Genomic DNA, 18,171 nt, shown 5'->3' with positions numbered 1-18,171 from the left:
TGATTAAATATTAATTTGAATTTTATCGTTTTTCATACACTTTTAAGATAATCTTGCAAGATTATATTAATCTGGAGATTAAGAGTGGATTAAGCCTTAATCCCGATATCCACCATTGAAAAATATGAAATATGAAAAAATGAAAATATCCTGAGCTGGAAACTTTTGAATGGTGGATATCAGGATTAATGCTTAATCCACTCTTCTTCTTAATCTCGAGATAAATATTGCTTGTTCTTCTCTCATTTTTAATCTCCAGATTAATTATCCGATCAGGATTAAGGATATCCCATTCTAAAGTGTTTAGCTCTGGAGATTAAGAAAAAGAGTGGATTAAGCATTAATCCCGATATCCACCATTCAAAAGTTTCCAGCTCAGAATATTTTCATTGAAAGATATTTTTAAAATCTACAAAGGCAAAAAAAATCCGCAAAATCCGCATCATTGAATCTCCTCTTTAAAAAGGAATGTCATTTATTCTCAGACAAATTAGAATCAATGGAAATTAAAACCCCCTCGGGATTCAATGATAAACTGCGCCCACGACTTTATCATTGAATCCCTCGGGGAGTAAATGATATATTTGTATGCACTAAGTGATCTATACTTTATGCGAATTATATAATCCTCCTTAAATCATCCCGAGACCGAATTTAAAGAATTTGAGCCGCGTCTACAATTTGAGACGCGGCTCAAACATGGTTGGTTTAACTTAAATTTGTATTCAGTGTTTCAATTGGAACCGTTTTATGGCGGTTCAGCGATGCGGTTTGATTTTTTTAAAGTCTGCCTCCGATGGAGTAAAAAAAATTGTTTTATTTTTAAAATGGCGAAATCATGGAAAAATTGTCGAAAAAAACTGAATATAATTGAACGAAAAGCCAGTGTTTTACTCTTTATAAAAATCCAATAAAACAAAAAATTCACAATTAAAATTTTTCCTGTAGATAAATGAAGAATGATTCAACAAGTAAGCATATAAAGATGTCTTTCCGATCGATCGGTTTTTGATGTTTCGAAGTTTACCAACCGTCATAAATGTCGACAGAAGCATTTATGAGATATTATATATTAATATATTTATTTGGATAGATTTGAAGGTATACAGAGCACACACTCTAGGGTGAAACGCGCGTCAGTTGATTGTAAGAAGTCTCACCTCAAACACTGTGCACGCACACATAAACATGAAACTCATGATCTCGGTAAATACAAAACATGATCGATAGAAACATGGTCTATAGAAACATGATCGATAGAAACATGATCGATAGAGACATTATTGCTAAAAACTTTAGTTTCTAAACACATGATTGCTAGAAACTTTAGTTACTAAAAATTTAGTTATTAAAAAATAAATGTCAAATTGCATGCAATGAACGCTATACAAACATCATTTAGGTTTTTGTTCCAAAATATTCAAAAAATATCGATGACTGCGTTCCCAACGAACATTTTTCGGGCAATCATATTTGACGTTTGCTTTTATTATCCAGAGGTGTAGAATAAAAGGAGTTAAAAGGTTGTGAAGTCCTTCCAGTAATTCTATATTAATTTGACCTTGTTGACCTTGTTCCTTATGTTTAAATTGGAGTAAACCCTTCATCCTTATCCTTCAATATCCCCATCCAGAGCTCCCCCTTGAGAATAAATAAACAAATGAACAAATAAAATGGACAATTATTTCAATATTTACCCCATTAGATATCCTTAATCCCGATTGGTTAATTAATCTGGAGATTAATTACAAGAAGAGAACATGTATTATATAATCTGAAGATTAAGTAAAAGAGGAGATCAAGCATTAGTCCCGATATCCACCATTCAAAAAATCCTAGCTTCTATTAAAAAAAAATTCTTTCTGAGCTGGGAACTTTAGAATGTGATATCCTTAATCCCGATCTGTTAATCAATCTGGAGATTATATTCATGGGGAGAACAAGCAATATTTAGTCTTGAGATTAAGAAAAACAGTGGATCAAGCATTAATCCCGATATCCACCATTCTGAAGTTCCCAGGTCTGATAAATATTTCATCTGCTTGGTTTTAGTGGTTTAATAGGAGTACATGTTTTCTCATGCGACTCCATTCAACCACAGCTCTGCACGCTTGTCATATTTATAAATAAAATTGAAAATTAGATTATTACTGATAGTAAGAGTTTTTAAAATGTTTTAAATTAGATACATACATGGGTGCGGCCAGCCAGGACATAAAAATTTACAAACACCAGATATAAGAGTTTCATATACTGCTTATGCGACCCTCCATCCAAAGTTTGCAATTCCCGATTTACAACAGTACCCTTGAAACCTTAATCTAATAAAAATGTGGAGTTAACCGTCGTTTTTCTGACTCGCAAACAGTTTATTTCTACGAGCAGTTTAAAGAAACAAAACATTGATATCTAATTCAATATTGGTCAGGCAAAGCTTTCTAGGATACCGTTGTAAATCGGACATTGCCACCTTTGCATGCAGGGTCACTTGAAATTATGCTGACAGTCCCTTTAAGAACAAGCCTAAATTGTGTTAATTTTAGTTCCTGCCTCTAGTTGTACATATACTCAAATCTGTACATGCATCTGAAGATCTAGAGGAGGGGGAATCTGTTGTACATAGTTTACCCCAATCTCTCTACCCGTCCCCTAGTCCCCGATATCCTCCTTATGCTCCAAACGCACCAACCCCTGGTCCTTATGCCCCGGCACACTATCCTCTTACTCCAGGTAAATATACAGAGGTCAGAATTTTTTATTGTTAATCTATTGCAGCTAGCCAAATATCTAATACAGTATACCTGTATATAGAATTGTATCTAGCTAGCTATGTTTCTGATACAGTTTACATGTATAATAAATGTATCTAGCTATCTATGTATCAGATACAGTGCACCTGTATAGTGAATTGTATCTAGTTAGCTATGTATCGGCTACAGCATACCTGTATATAGAATTGTATCTAGTTAGCAATGTATCAGGTATACAGCTAGCTATGTCTCGGCTACAGTATGCCTGCATAATAAATAGTATCTAGCTATGTATTACCAGTCGGCTACAGTATACCTGTATCATGTAATGTATCTAGCTAGCTATGTATCAGATACAGTATACCTGTATAATGAATTGTATCTAGCTAACTATGTATCAGGTACAGTATACCTGTATAATGTAATGTATCTAGCTAGCTATGTATCGGATACAGTGCACCTGTATAATGAATTGTATCTAGCTAGCTATGTATCAGGTACAGTATACCTGTATAATGAATTGTATCTAGCTAGCTATGTATCGGATACAGTGTACCTGTAAATAGAATTGTATCTAGCTAGCTATGTATCGGATACAGTATACCGGAGTCCCTATGAAAGACACGGACCTAAAGAACTCCATGATGCGCTGAGGACCCAGGATAGAGATTATCAGGTAAAATAAATTCTAAAAAAAAAATAAAAAATTGACAGATTTGTCTAATAATATTAATAATCGAAAATAAGGTAAACCTTTATCGGAATTAATGGGGGAAAATATCGTGTTTTTTTATCCTGAAAAGTGTTTAATTTTGACAACTTCCTTCATTTTTCTTCAGAAGCGGCGCGAAAGTAACTTGAGTAGATTAACCAAAATTTTATTTTAAATCAATTTTCAAAAATATTTCTTATCAACTCTAAATGAAACAAAGCTTTCCAGGGTACCATTATGAATGGGACATGCAAGTTCTTGCAGAGTCATCTGCGTTTACGTGTATAAAGTCCCTTTTGCAGCGAGCGTCTGTTTTCAACAAAAACAACAAGTTTTCTGAATCTAGAGAATTTACAACGAAAGTCTCCTTAAACGCCCTTATTAGAATGGTACAAGGAGTGAAGAATATAAATATATAAAATGTCCCCCGCGTAATTTCTGATTGATTGATCTGTGAATTATCAAATTATTTAATTATATAATGTCCGTGAAGAGACCATATGTTCAACTTTTTATCTTCTGGTTCCAAGATGCCATACAACTACATATAGAACTGTTCGTCATTATCATCTCTAAATATAATCTTGTTTGTTTGTTTTTTCTGTTTTTGCCGAGATGTGATGAAACGGCAGAACCGATTGGGCCCAACAATTTCTTAATCCAAGGAGTTACCACATGTCATGATTCTATATGTCCCACAACAAAAATGTCCCCAATAACAGAAAAATCTGCGAAATTTTGCATTATTGTATCATTGTATTCACGTATATATGAAAGGCTTTTACGGCGCTTCGCGCCCGTCTTTTATTTCAACTTTTACTTGTGGCTTTGTCTGTGAGCATCTTCCCTTTGTACAGTATAAAAGAAAAAGTTTGCGGATTTCAAAATATTTTTTCGCGCATTTTTTTTTTTAATTTTTCAAAATAAAAAAACTTTTAAACAAAAATTTTTAAAATTTTGATCATCCATAAACCTTCCATGGGGTCATGTAAGGTCCCACACAAAATTTGGGCCGGACCAGTTCAGCCGTTTTGACGTTTACTGGATACAAACAGTCAAACAGAATAGCAAAGTATATATATAGATCACATGATGCAAAAGATTAAAGAAACGCCGTCCAACATCATATTAGATCGTTTAAAGCTCTGAATTGAGATTCAAGGGACTAATCATAAAATTAAAATAAAAATGAATCATTTAAAACCATATGTATAAGGCTAATGTAAAAATTTGTTTGCAGAAAATTCTAGGTTCTTCGTGTATTATGTGCGTATCTTAGCGTTAGAGCTTTGAGATCATTCGATATGATATGGGACCCTCTGTATTACCTGCAGAAATTATTTAATATATGTGTGGTATCTTCATATATGAAGTATCTAATCATTGATAAAATTCTAACTTTAAAACAGGGAAATAGTTTACAGAAATGATTTATTAATGATAAAGAATTGAGTCTTTGGAACAAAATCAAATATTTAAACCTCAATATCTTTAGAACCCGATGTTGTAAACCTTTGATATTTCCAACTCAGATTATTTGATCTAACAGAATTCATAGTTTGAAATATCTAAGGTCTCCAACATTTGTTTCCAAAGATAAAGTGATTATAAACTCAGACTTTGTGGCAAAAACTCAATTCCTTTGTAGATTGAATTGGTGTTGTGTATAGGGCTATTTATGAAATATAAATCAGTTCGATGACTTGTCAATGTAATTCTTTATCGGTTCGCGTTGACATGCGTGAAATTCTTGTCACGGAAGTCATGGCTAACATTTATACGCTTATTGTTTTGACAGCAATCGTGTAATTTTAACAATAAAAAAATAAAAGATAAATTGAGGATGTATTTAGAAATGATAAATACTAGACAAGATAATGAATCAGTAAATGTCAAGGATTTATCTTATTGTTTGAAGATAACAAATATTATGATGGATACAAAAATAAGTCTTTTATTGCTTGGAACGTTAGAGTTGAGACCACCGGAGACTGAGCTTTTAAACATTATTTTTTAATTTTTCAAATAACTGGTAAAATGTATAATCATAATCTTTATACGATTTAATTTCATTTTTTTTCTTTCTGAATTCTCCTTTATTTAGTTTGAACCTTTTTTTCGCAATTTTAATTTTTCTCGAAACCCCAGATAAATACCGATTCATCGGTTCATCTATATATAAATTTGGCTTGTCTGTCTGGGTGTTTGTTTGTTTGTATCCAATAAACGTCAAAACGGCTGAACCTTTCGGGCCCAAATTTTGTGTGGGACATCACGTGACCACAGGGAATAATAAAAAAAAATGTGTTTTAAAGGTTTTTAAATTTGTAAAAAAAATTTAATTCTTGAAAATCCGCAATTTTTTTTTAAATCCGCAACAAATTTTCCTTCTTTGTTTTGAAATGTAAACAAAGAGAACATGTTCATAATTTAAATAGAAGATGGGCGCGAAGCGCCCTAAAAGCCTAGAAAGAAGGGCGCGAAGTGCGTTGAATTTCTAGTATTTTTAGATTAGAATTAAAATTCCAAGTCCCCATGAAATTTAATTTTTCAAAATAAATTTTTAATAAAACCGGAAAATATGTTTTCTTGTTTTTTGTAACATTAAACAAAGATTTTGATGGGCGTGAAGCGCCTTAGAAGCTTTTTTGTGAATAATAATGGCTTATTTTTAAACACAATTAGAATTTTGATCTTAAATATTATCTAAAAAATTAGTTTGACGACATAAAGATAGTTGGTTGGTGTTGGATATTAACAAACATAAATAGTAAATGATATTATCTATGCAATTCTTTGTTTTCAGCCATTTGCTGGTCCTTACCCTGACCCTTCCCATCCTCCGGCTCTACATCATCGTGTTCAACACCCTGAACAACCATACGGTCTTCCTCACCATCCACCTACTCCAGTACACCAACTACAGGTAGTAATTTAGTTTATTTTTGTTCGTTGATTGTTTTGATTCTCTTTTTATTAAAATACTATTGAAAATATATGGGTTATGGGGCCTGATTTGTAAACAACGAAATGAGCCCACTTTTCGCAACCTTTGGCTTAACATTTAAACTTGAGGAGATTGAAAAGTCGTAATCGTAATTCCTTGTAGAATGATTGCTGTAGGGATTTTAATATATATCTTGGAACATAAACCCTTGTAGAAGAACAAAGGGGCCTCTAGGTTGATAGGTTGATAATCCCAGCGAAGGGCCTCTAGGTTGATTGGTTGATAATGCCAGTGAAGGGCCTCTAGGTTGATTGGTTGATAATCCCAGTGAAGGGCCTCTAGGTTGATCTAAGGTTGATAATCCCAGGGAAGGGTCGATAGGTTTATCTAAATAGGTTGATCTAAGGTTGATAATCCCAGGGAAGGGTCGATAGGTTGTTCTAAGGTTGATAATCCGAGTGAAGGGTCGATAGGTTGTTCTAAGGTTGATAATCCCAGTGAAGGGTCGATAGGTTGATCTAAGGTTGATAATCCGAGTGAAGGGTCGATAGGTTGATCTAAGGTTGATAATCCGAGTGAAGGGTCGATAGGTTGATCTAAGGTTGATAATCCGAGTGAAGGGTCGATAGGTTGTTCTAAGGTTGATAATCCGAGTGAAGGGTCGATAGGTTGTTCTAAGGTTGAAAATCACAGTGAAGGGTCGATAGGTAGTTGTAAGGTTGATAATCCCAGTGAAGGGTTCATAGGTTGATTTAAGGTTGATAATCCGAGAGAAGGGTTGACAGGTTGATCTAAGGTTGATAATTCGAGTGAAGGGTTGATAGGTTGTTCTAAGGTTGATAATCCAAGTGAAGGGTCGATAGGTTGATCTAAGGTTGATAATCCGAGTGAAGGGTTGATAGGTTGATCTAAGGTTGATAATCCCAGTGAAGGGTCGATAGGTTGTTCTAAGGTTGATAATCCGAGTGAAGGGTCGATAGGTTGTTCTAAGGTTGATAATCCGAGTGAAGGGTCGATAGGTTGTTCTAAGGTTGATAATCCGAGTGAAGGGTCGATAGGTTGTTCTAAGGTTGATAATCCCAGTGAAGGGTCGATAGGTTGTCTTAAGGTTGATAATCCGAGTGAAGGGTTGATAGGTTGATCTAAGGTTGATAATCCGAGTGAAGGGTTGATAGGTTGATCTAAGGTTGATAATTCGAGTGAAGGGTTGATAGGTTGTTCTAAGGTTGATAATCCAAGTGAAGGGTCGATAGGTTGATCTAAGGTTAATAATCCGAGTGAAGGGTTGATAGGTTGATCTAAGGTTAATAATCTCAGTGAAGGGTTGATAGGTTGTTCTAAGGTTGATAATCCGAGTGAAGGGTTGATAGGTTGTTCTAAGGTTGATAATCCGAGTGAAGGGTTGATAGATGCTCGAAAGCTGGCTGATATCCTCTCTTTCCATTACGCTTCCATAGTCTCAAAAACGAAAAAATCTGTATTTCAAACCTGTAATAAATTACAGGTATATAAAACATGGACATAAATAACAATATTTAATAATATGTAGGCAAAATGTTGATATAAATCGTTATAATATTTGATAAACATAGGGTTTCCATTCGCAAAATTTTTGCGCAATTTTTGCGGAACGAAACGCAAAATTTTTCTTTCTTTGCGCATCAGTTTTGCGCGAAAAAACAACAATTTGCGCAATCATTCGCAAAAGTTATTTCGCGCAAAATTGCCTTATCCCGCTTTTGCGAAACTCAAGTTTTGCGGAATTCCGCAATTTCGTACTAAAATCCGAAACAGATTGTCAAGTAAAAGTCTCGACAATTTTAGTTTTGGACATGCATATTTCCTAAAAGTGGATTCTTCAGGCATTGGTTACTTTCTTGCATTATTTTATATGAGATTAAAAAGATTTCAAAAATTTGATTAAAAAAATTTAAGATACGTGATTAGGCAAAGCTTTTAAGGGTCACTTGAAATTATTTAATAGGATAAAAATATTGCCAAGTTTCACACTCTCTAATTTCTATTTTATTAATTTTGGTCCCTTAATTTAAACTTTTTGTAACTGGAATTAACCAATTGAGTGTAGTATAATCGTTATCATACTCGTATGTTAATATTTTGTATATATGTATGGAATAATTCTTCAGTTGTTTAATGCTAAGCTTAGAATATCAATTTTTGACAATTTGCCTAAAAAGTTACATTTTGCGTAAAACTTGCGGTTTTGCGCAAAAAAAATTGCGCAAAACTAAAATTTCGTTTCATGCGCAACTTTCGCAAAAAATATTTCCGGTTTTACGCAAATTGCGCAGAAAAATTAGCGCAAAACTCATTGCGTTTCATGCGCAAAAATAGCGCAAAAGTTCGCAAAAAAAATTTGCGCGAAAATAGCGCAAATTTTGCGCAAAACATTTAGCCATTTCGTGGAAACCCTAGATAAACACAACTTACTAGTATTAGGTAGGTAGGAGAATATGAGGGGTCTATAGGATCAGTAGAATGTGACTTCAGAAAAATAAATACCCAGTTGGTTACAAAATTTTTGTTTGCAGCGATAATGACGAAATTTTAAGCATTTCTACATTTAAACATATTTTCACTTTCCACGGGTTTAGTGTCTATTTACGAAGGAGGTTGGGTTTGGTTTCGGTTCTGGAGACGACATCTATTAAAGAAAGGTTTAAAGATAAGATTTATGGTCTACAACCCTATACTATTGTAATTTGTTGATAAATATAGATATGCATAGATATGTTTAGGAATATAAACCCTACCAGTATGATATGTTTAGGAATATAAACCCTACTAGTATGATATGTTTAGGAATATGAACCCTACCAGTATGATATGTTTAGGAATATAAACCCTACCAGTATGATATGTTTAGGAATATGAACCCTACCAGTATGATATGTTTAGGAATATAAACCCTTTCAGTATGATTTGTTTAGGAATATGAACCCTACCAGTATGATATGTTTAGGAAAATAACCCTACTAGTATGATATGTTTAGGAATATGAATCCTACCAGTATGATATGTTTAGGATTATAAACCCTACCAGTATGATTTGTTTAGGAATATGAACCCTACCAGTATGATATGTTCAGGAATATAAACCCTACTAGTATGATATGTTTAGGAATATGAACCCTACCAGTATGATATGTTTAGGAATATAAACTATACTAGTATGATATGTTTAGGAATATAAACCCTACTAGTATGATATGTTTAGGAATATAAACCCTACTAGTATGATATGTTAGGAATATAAAACCTACTAGTATGATATGTTTAGGAATATAAACCCTACTAGTATGATATGTTTAGGAATATAAACCCTACCAGTATGATATGTTTAGGAATATAAACCCTACCAGTATGATATGACCAAGATACCTGAATGTGCTTATGCAAACAAGCATTACTACAATATCACCTTCTGTCTGCAAGATGATTACTATCCAGTGTAAGTATGAAAAACACCAATTTTTTATGAGTTTTTTAAAAATTCCTTGAATCAGTAAAGAAATATCAATTTTACGGATTTATTACGTACGTCAAGAGAAGATAAAGAATCGTGAGAAAACCTAGAGAATAATTTAACTGAAAAATGCATAAAATATTTTAATTGTAGATATATCATATAATATGATATTTATCATTGATTCTTTTTAACATTTCCGATCAATAATTTTTTAAGTTTATAAAAAAAAGGCAAACGTGAGATTTTAAAGTATTTTTTTTATACGGTGTTTGTACGATACTTAAATGGAATACATGCGTACTTTCAAGTGACCAGCTCCATTTATAGAGTGGCATGTCCAATGTACCTTTTCGTTTCTGAAGCATGAAATGCGCGAGTCCCTTTTGTAGAGAAACCTTTGAAAGGTATTATTGTGAATCATTTCTTTTTTAATCTTTTAGTTTGGGTGAGTGCAATGTAATGCAATGCAGTGTAATTTAGAATGTAGATTGCCTGAGGAAGGGAAATGCAAGTAGATGTAATATTAAAAGAGCCCCCATGCGTATGGGGGGGGCGGGGGAGCGGGGGAGCATGCCCCCCCTTCGTGCCCCCCCCCCCCTTCGTGCCCCCCTGGTATAATATTCTGTCAAGATAATCATTGCGTTGATGCCTGTAAATGAGTTTTACCTATAATATGATAATTGTAACGATTTTACAACTTCAGAAAGTCGTACTAATATCATCTGAGAAAAAGGAATTGAGTCTTTGCAAAAATTTTCTCATATTTATATCTTTGAAATCCAATGTGAAATGTTGTAGTCCTGAGATATTTTAAACTATGAATTATGTTAGAACAAAAAAACTAGGTTTAAAATATGAAAGGTTTACACCGTCAGGTTGAAAAGATATAGAAATTCGAAAATTTTAGTTTGTTATTAAGACTCAATTTCTTTCTCTAAACTTTAATAATCAGGATAAGAATCCTTATTTAAAGAATGAAAGGTAACTTGGTTTAATCTTTAATTGAAAACATAAGTGAACAATCTTATTAATATAAAGTCCGCAATATAAAACAATATATTTCTATTCAGGGATACGATCAAGCATGAATTAGAACGAAATAGACCCTTGGTTGATCGTCTTTTATCAGATATTACTTATCAGTCAGCTGATAACCTAGTGGATGGGCTTACCAAGGTAATATATTATCATTCAGCTGATAACCTAGTGGATGAGCTTAAAAAGGTAACATATATATCAGTCATCTAATAATCATATTGATGGGTTTACCAAGGTAATATATTATAAGTCAGCTGATAACCTAGTGGATAGGCTTACCGAGGTAATATATTATAAGTCAGCTGATAATCTAGTGGATGGGCTTACCAAGGTAATATATTATCAGTCAGTTGATAACCATGTTGCATGGGTTTACCAAGGTAATGTATTATCAGTCAGCTGATAACCATGTTGCATGGGTTCACCAAGGTATTCTGTAATCAGTCAGCTGATAACCATGTAGATTGGCTTACCAATGTAATATATTATCAGTCAGCTGATAACCTAGTGGATGGGTTTACCAAGGTAATATATTATCAGTCAGCTGATAATCTTGTAGATGGGCTTACCAGGGAACATATTAACAGTCCACTGATAATCACGTAGATGGGGATACCAAGGATATATATTATCCGTCAGATGATAAACTTGAAAATGGGTTTACCAAGCTAATATATTATCAATCAGCTGATAATCTAGCAGATGGGCTTACCAAGGTTATTTATCATAGAGAATAGAATATATAGAGAGGAATTTACTAGAAAAAAGTGTAAAACGGCCATTTTGTTGTACTGTTTCCATACTGCAGGTGTACTTCACATATTTATGCTATATAACCTGTTGGGCCCTGGAATATCATTATATAGAAAATCTAAAATTATTGTTAAAAGAAACCCAAATTATGAAATAGGCTGGTTTCATAATTGACCAATGATCATTTCACATAGACTCTATGCCTTCCACTTTACAAACGATGATTTTCCGTTATAACTATAAATCAAATGATGTTTTTATTCACCTAATTCATTATAAAGTTTATTTAACAGTTTAAAAAATTAAAAATTGAAATGGATAGTCTAGGGAACATACTGTATTAATGTACTCTACTGCATATAATTTGTGAACATTTACATGATTTGTACACTTTGAACTCCCTTTCAGGCTGAAAGGGACTGAAAAAATTCATACCGAGAGATTCTTTTAATTCCTCTCTATATATTCTATTCTCTATGATATTTATGGGTTTAAAAGGTATAGGATCTAAGTGTATAATTGTACAATTAAACTGTTGTACTGTGTACAGTGTTCAGTGTACAGAGCCCAAAACTTAAGACAGGGTATCGTTATGAAAACCAGTTTTGAAACCCGGGTTTCAAGAATGGGGTTAGGCAGTTTTGTGGATATCAATATTTTTGTTGTGAAATATTATTTTATTAAGTTTCTTCATATTCTTCATTTTTTAAAATTTCTTAAATCAAAATCTACACAATTGCCAAGACCCCAAAAAGGAAACTCGGGAGTTTCGTTCAACGATACTCTTTTAAATTTCGGGCTCAGTTTACTTACATAGTTTATACTGTAGTTGGAGGAGGAGGGGTACACCTACGAGCACTACTACGGAGACAAGAAACATCAGATCTATGGAGAGGATTATCAGTAAGATTATTTAGTTTACCCTCTAATCCCTTATAGATCAGTTTTTTTATTCTTTAATACGTTATACATTATCCGGTTTATGTACTCCACTATACCCTTTAATCCTTTTATAGATCATTATACTTACTCTTCTATATCCTTTAATCCTTTTATATAATATCGATTAGTGTACTCCACTATACCCTTTAATCCTTTTATAAGATAATTAAACTTACTCTTCTGTATCCTTTGATCCTTTTATATAATATTAGTTTGTGTAGTCCACTGTACCCTTTAATCCTTTTATAAGATCATTAAACTTACTCCTCTGAATCCTTTAATCCTTTTATATAATTTTAGTTAGTGTACTCCACTGTACCCTTTAATCCTTTTATAAGATCATTAAACTTACTCTTCTGTATCCTTTAATCCTTTCAGATTATATCGATTAGTGTACTCCACTGTACCCTTTAATCCTTTTATAAGATCATTAAACTTATTCTTCTGTATCCTTTGATCCTTTTATAAGATCATTTTACTTACTATCTGTACCCATTAATCCTTTCATAAAATATCGATAAGTGTACTCCACTATACCCTTTAATCCTTTTATAAGATCATTAAACTTACTCTTCTGTATCCTTTGATCCTTTTATATAATATTAGTTAGTGTACTCTTCTATACCCTTTAATCCTTTTATAGATCATTATACTTACTCTTCTGTATCCTTTAATCCTTTTATATAATATCGATTAGTGTACTCCACCATACCCTTTAATCCTTTTACAAGATAATTAAACTTACTCTTCTGTACCCTTTAATCCTTTTATATAATATTAGTTTGTGTACTCCCTGTACCCTTTAATCCTTTTATAAGATCATTATACTTACTCTTCTGTACCCTTTAATCCTTGTATATAATATTTGTTTGTGTACTCCCCTGTACCCTTAATTCTTTATATATATTATCAATTTTTGTAATCCACCTACCTATGAGTGTTCACAAAAAATTCAGCCCATTCGGTCCAGCCGGCCGTTTGACCGGCTATAAGGAACATATATATACGATTGTCTTGTTTTATTATATAGATATATATATATTTTTAACAGCTGTCCTGAAGCCAAATACCAAAAAATGGCTATAAACCCCAGTTAGGTGTACGTCTGGTAAGTACTTAACCACTGCAATCCAAATGTTTCTACTTTCTAGCCACTTTATGGAAATAAATTGCATTTTAGTGACGGAGGAAAAATGTCTGTGACATATTTTAAATGACTAAAATGTGAATATCTCCATTGATATTCATCCTAACTAAGTATTAACAACACATTTACTCTTCAAAATTTTGGAGCGGAACATATACATAGTCTTAGATTTATACTATAACTAGTGGTTAGGGAGTTAAAATCGGTTTAAGGGAAAATTAGGAAAATAAACAGCATAGCCGCGTGCATAAAGTCAATTCATAATTTAGGGCTGAAGGAAATCAAGAGTTTTTGTTGTGTCCAACCCGGGGACAATTATTTTCTAAAACTACATGTTTCTACGGAACTATAATGAGCTAAAAAAACAAATTCTCCTATTTTTTTTTTAAATAAATCGAATTTAGAATTGTTAACTAATTAAGGTTCAAATCCTCTATTGGAGAATTCTAGAATAATCTAAAATCCTCGTTTTTGGGATGCTTTTTGATAAATTGCTTTTTTTTATTTATTTTTACTTAGGTAGAAGATTACCCGTATTTAGTCTTTCATTTGACGGGGATTGGTTAATCTCCCAACGTGAAGAGAACGAGTTTAATTTATTCTAACTATTTAAAAGTTCCCTACTCAAGCTTACCTATTCTTAGTATTTTTAAATATATTTTGTTTTCTGTATACTGTAAAATTAGCGAATTTTTCCGCAACAGCTGTTGTGGAGTTTGTGTTTTGCGGTTTTCAGCATATGCAAAACCTGTTGTAATTTAAACATTAAACAATGCAGACAGATATACTTGAACTTGAACCTCAAATATACGCAAAGAATACGCAAAAAGAAAGAGAGAAAAACTTTTAATAAAAAAGGATCTTTTAATCGTTTTAAAACATATATGACGAGGATATATATTTTAAACTTTTCTCATTTTTAATAATAATGAAAATTTCAGTGGTTACTCCTACGCCCAGGACTATTATAAAGCAGGAGGGTTTATCTGTCCCTCAGATATATTCTATGGCAGGTAAAATCATTTATTTAACTGAAATACAATTTATTCCATCTCTAAAATTAGTATTTTAACCGTTTCTAAACATTTTGTTGTTTATAAAAATAATAAGTAAATAATAAATAGGGATGGGACGGATGAAAAGATTGATCGGATGATGGATTGGGAGACGAAAAGATTAATTGGGAGATCAAAGGATGGATTGGGAGACGAAAGGATGAATTGAGAGATAAAAGGATGGATTGGGAGACGAAAGGATGAATTAGAAGATAAAAGGATGGGCTGGGCAATGGGAGATGTAGGGATTTAGGATAAATTGGGAAATAAGAGGATGGAATGGGAGAAAAATTGATGGACCGAGACATAAATGAATAGATTTGGAGATGAAAGGATGGATTGAGGGATAAAAAGCATGGATTGGGAGATAATTGGATGGATGGGGAGATAAAATGATCAGTTTAGAGACTAAACGATAGATTGGAAGATAAAATTATGTATTTAGAGATTAAAGAATGTATTGGGAAATAAAAGGATGAATTGGAAGAAAAATGGAGTGAATGAATATGATCATGGAATGATGAATGCTTGGTAGGAAGATTGACATATTTTGACTCCGGAGATAAATGGATAAATGGATGAATTAGACAAGACGGATAAAGATGTCCATATGTTGATTTGACCCTGAGTTAAGTTGCCTATAATGCTCTTTAAAGGAGCTTGTTAACTAACATCTGCACTAACAGAATGCGCCACAGGTTGCAACGTGTGTTAGTTTGGGTTTCATGGTTTTTAGATTTCTGTGTGTTTAGGTTTCATGGAGTTTAGGTTTCATTGTGTTTATAGGTTTCAAGATGTTTAAGTTTCATGGTGTTAAGGTTTATGGTGTTTACGTTTCAAGATGTTTAGGTTTTATGGAGTTTAGGTTTATAGTGTTTAGGTTTCATGTTGTTTAGGTTTCATGTTGTTCAGGTTTCATGGTGTTTATGTTTTATGGTGTTTAGGATTTATTGTGTTAAGGTTTTATGCATGTCTAGGTTTCATAGTGTGTTTAGGTTTCATGCTGTTTAGGTTTCATGGTGCTGAAGTTTCTGTGTGTTTGAGTTTTATGGTGTTAAGGTTTTATGGTGTGGTTTCAAAATGTTTAGGTTTCATAGTGTTTAGGTTTCAAAGTTGTTTAGGTTTCATGTTGTTTGTTCAGGCCTAAGCGTGCTGTTAACACCTACGGTAAATGGAAAGTTATTGTGAATCTACCGGATGAGTACTATGCCAAAGGTACAAAATATTTCAAAATAAAATACAAAAAAAAAACCTTTTCAGAGTCAAATTTAATGAATATCTACAAGTGTTTTAACTACGTAAGCTATGTTAAACCACTTCTTTATTTGAAAAAAAAGATGTGGTTCAACTCAGTCTACTCAGATAAACTACTTCTTACTATTCAGTAGATTTGTTTTCAGTGAAATATTTTTAAATTTGCACAGAAATTTTTTTGGTTATAAGTCTTGGTTAAAAATAGTACCAAAAACATTTTTACATAAATTAAATAATTTAAAAATCATAAACAGGGTATGGCATTGGGTATGAGAAGTATACCCAGACCCAGAGACTGGAACAGTGTATGTATCCTGGAGCACCTTGTAGCTTTATAGATTCTTCTTACTACTCATCCTGTCTTCAGAAACATAATTTTGTCAGGTATATGAAGGATAAACTTATATATAGTTTACAGCAAATTTTCATTACTCTCAACTAACAAAATAAGCTTTAGTATTTTCAACTTTTATCCCAAGGAAATGAAAACTTAGATTTTTAATCCTTAAATCTTTGCAACCCAGTGATGCAGGTCTTTAACATTTCAAAATAGAAATTCTTCTGCACCAAATAGTGAAAATGTGAAAATCAAAAATTTACAACATCAGGTTGCAACGATATAGGGATAAGAAAATTCAGTTCCTCTTCAAAGTATATTTTTTAGGTTGCTTGCATATACCTATGAAGAGGGTTTGCATATCGACAGCTTTAAACTCCCAATTTCATGCAGTTGCCATGTTAAACCTCCTCAGCCATACGGATACCAACCTCATACATATCCATACTCACCAGCTTACAAAACCAACCCGTACCAGCCAAACTACGGATACACACCAAAACCATATCTGACAGATTCCTCCTACCATCCTGAACCTTCATATCATCCTGAACCTTCATATCATCCTGAACCTGTGTATCAACCTGAATCCAGATCTGAATACAGACACCTCTCCCCTGCTCCCTACCACCCCTCTCCTGCTCCCTATCATCCCTCCCCCGCTCCCTACCACCCTTCTCCGACACCCTACGGAAAAAAATGATCTCTTGATCAAACCTTTAAAAAAAACTCTAGTTTAATAAAAGATCGAATCCTGTTGACAGTCTAAACACATACATTGTCAAGTTTCTCTATCATATCATGCATACGCCATATAATGCCTCACCTGGCTTTCTATTTCAGTATTCTAGTACATAATGTTGCTTATTTATACTGTCTTGATTGTAGTTCTACTTTTGTATAGAAACATAGAAATATAAAGAAATTAATCATCAATATAATTCTAACCTGACAAATCAAATTGATAAACACTCTTCCTAATTTTAATCTTGTCGAATACATGAAAAATGTAGAATTATTGTTACAAACATGAAACAAGGAGTAATGATATTATTTACAACCTTTTGACCAAAAATACAACTCCTGATTCTCCAACAGTGGATCGTTATGTTACTTAACTTCCAATTGGAAAAATTAAGTAAAATAACATCCCTTTCTGTAAATGATAATGTAAAAAGCAAGATAATATTGAAAGTCAGATCGATTGTCTCAGTAAAACTAATAGCTTGTCAATTTGGTCAGAGGCCATTCCTTTCAGCATCACAGTGATCGACCATGATGACATCTCTTAATTGTGGTCGTACTGTGGTCGCATGAATTATCTATCTATCAGATAAGAATTTGACATGAGACATGTAGCGGCTCTGACTTGCTAATTTGGTTCACTTTAAAGGAACTGTTATTTTGAGTGACCCATTAAAATACGGCAATGTCTGATTCACAACGGTACCCTTAAAAGCTTTGTTTGCTCAAGAATAAATTAGATATCAATGTTTATAATTCAGAATATCTCCTGATTATTTTCAAATGGGATTTCTCCACAAAAGTGACTTGATCATTTCTATACTGTAGGAAAATAAAAAGGAATTATCAGAATTTAACTAGAAAAACAATCTTTTCTTCCACATTATTGATCAGATAAAGGTTTTAAGGGTGCAGTTGCTCAAGCGGTTTCAGGAGGGGGGGTGCATTCCACTAACCCCCCCTCCCCTGAGTTAAATTAGGGGAGGGATTTAATCAAAGGCT

The 18,171-nt window shown here is 33.1% G+C and overlaps 1 protein-coding gene across 1 annotated transcript; it reads left to right on the top strand.

Annotated features, from left to right (window-relative positions):
- The first annotated feature begins 1,140 nt into the window (after window positions 1–1,140).
- LOC111696809 (extensin-2) lies at window positions 1,141–17,361 on the top strand. The gene is made up of 11 exons (XM_023466549.1): window positions 1,141–1,206; window positions 2,544–2,730; window positions 3,329–3,426; window positions 6,269–6,388; window positions 9,775–9,881; window positions 10,970–11,075; window positions 12,520–12,593; window positions 14,721–14,792; window positions 15,976–16,049; window positions 16,343–16,472; window positions 16,753–17,361. Exons 1-11 carry the CDS (start codon window positions 1,189–1,191, stop codon window positions 17,126–17,128), a joined length of 1,362 nt encoding a protein of 453 aa, XP_023322317.1. The 5' UTR covers window positions 1,141–1,188; the 3' UTR covers window positions 17,129–17,361.
- Window positions 17,362–18,171: the final 810 nt, after the last annotated feature.

Source organism: Eurytemora carolleeae, unplaced genomic scaffold, assembly GCF_000591075.1.
Source record: "Eurytemora carolleeae unplaced genomic scaffold, Eaff_2.0 scaffold108, whole genome shotgun sequence".
NCBI classification, from domain to species: Eukaryota; Metazoa; Arthropoda; class Copepoda; order Calanoida; family Temoridae; genus Eurytemora; species Eurytemora carolleeae.
The sequence above is the reverse complement of the archived record's forward strand: the minus strand, read 5'-3'. Positions and strand labels throughout refer to the sequence as shown.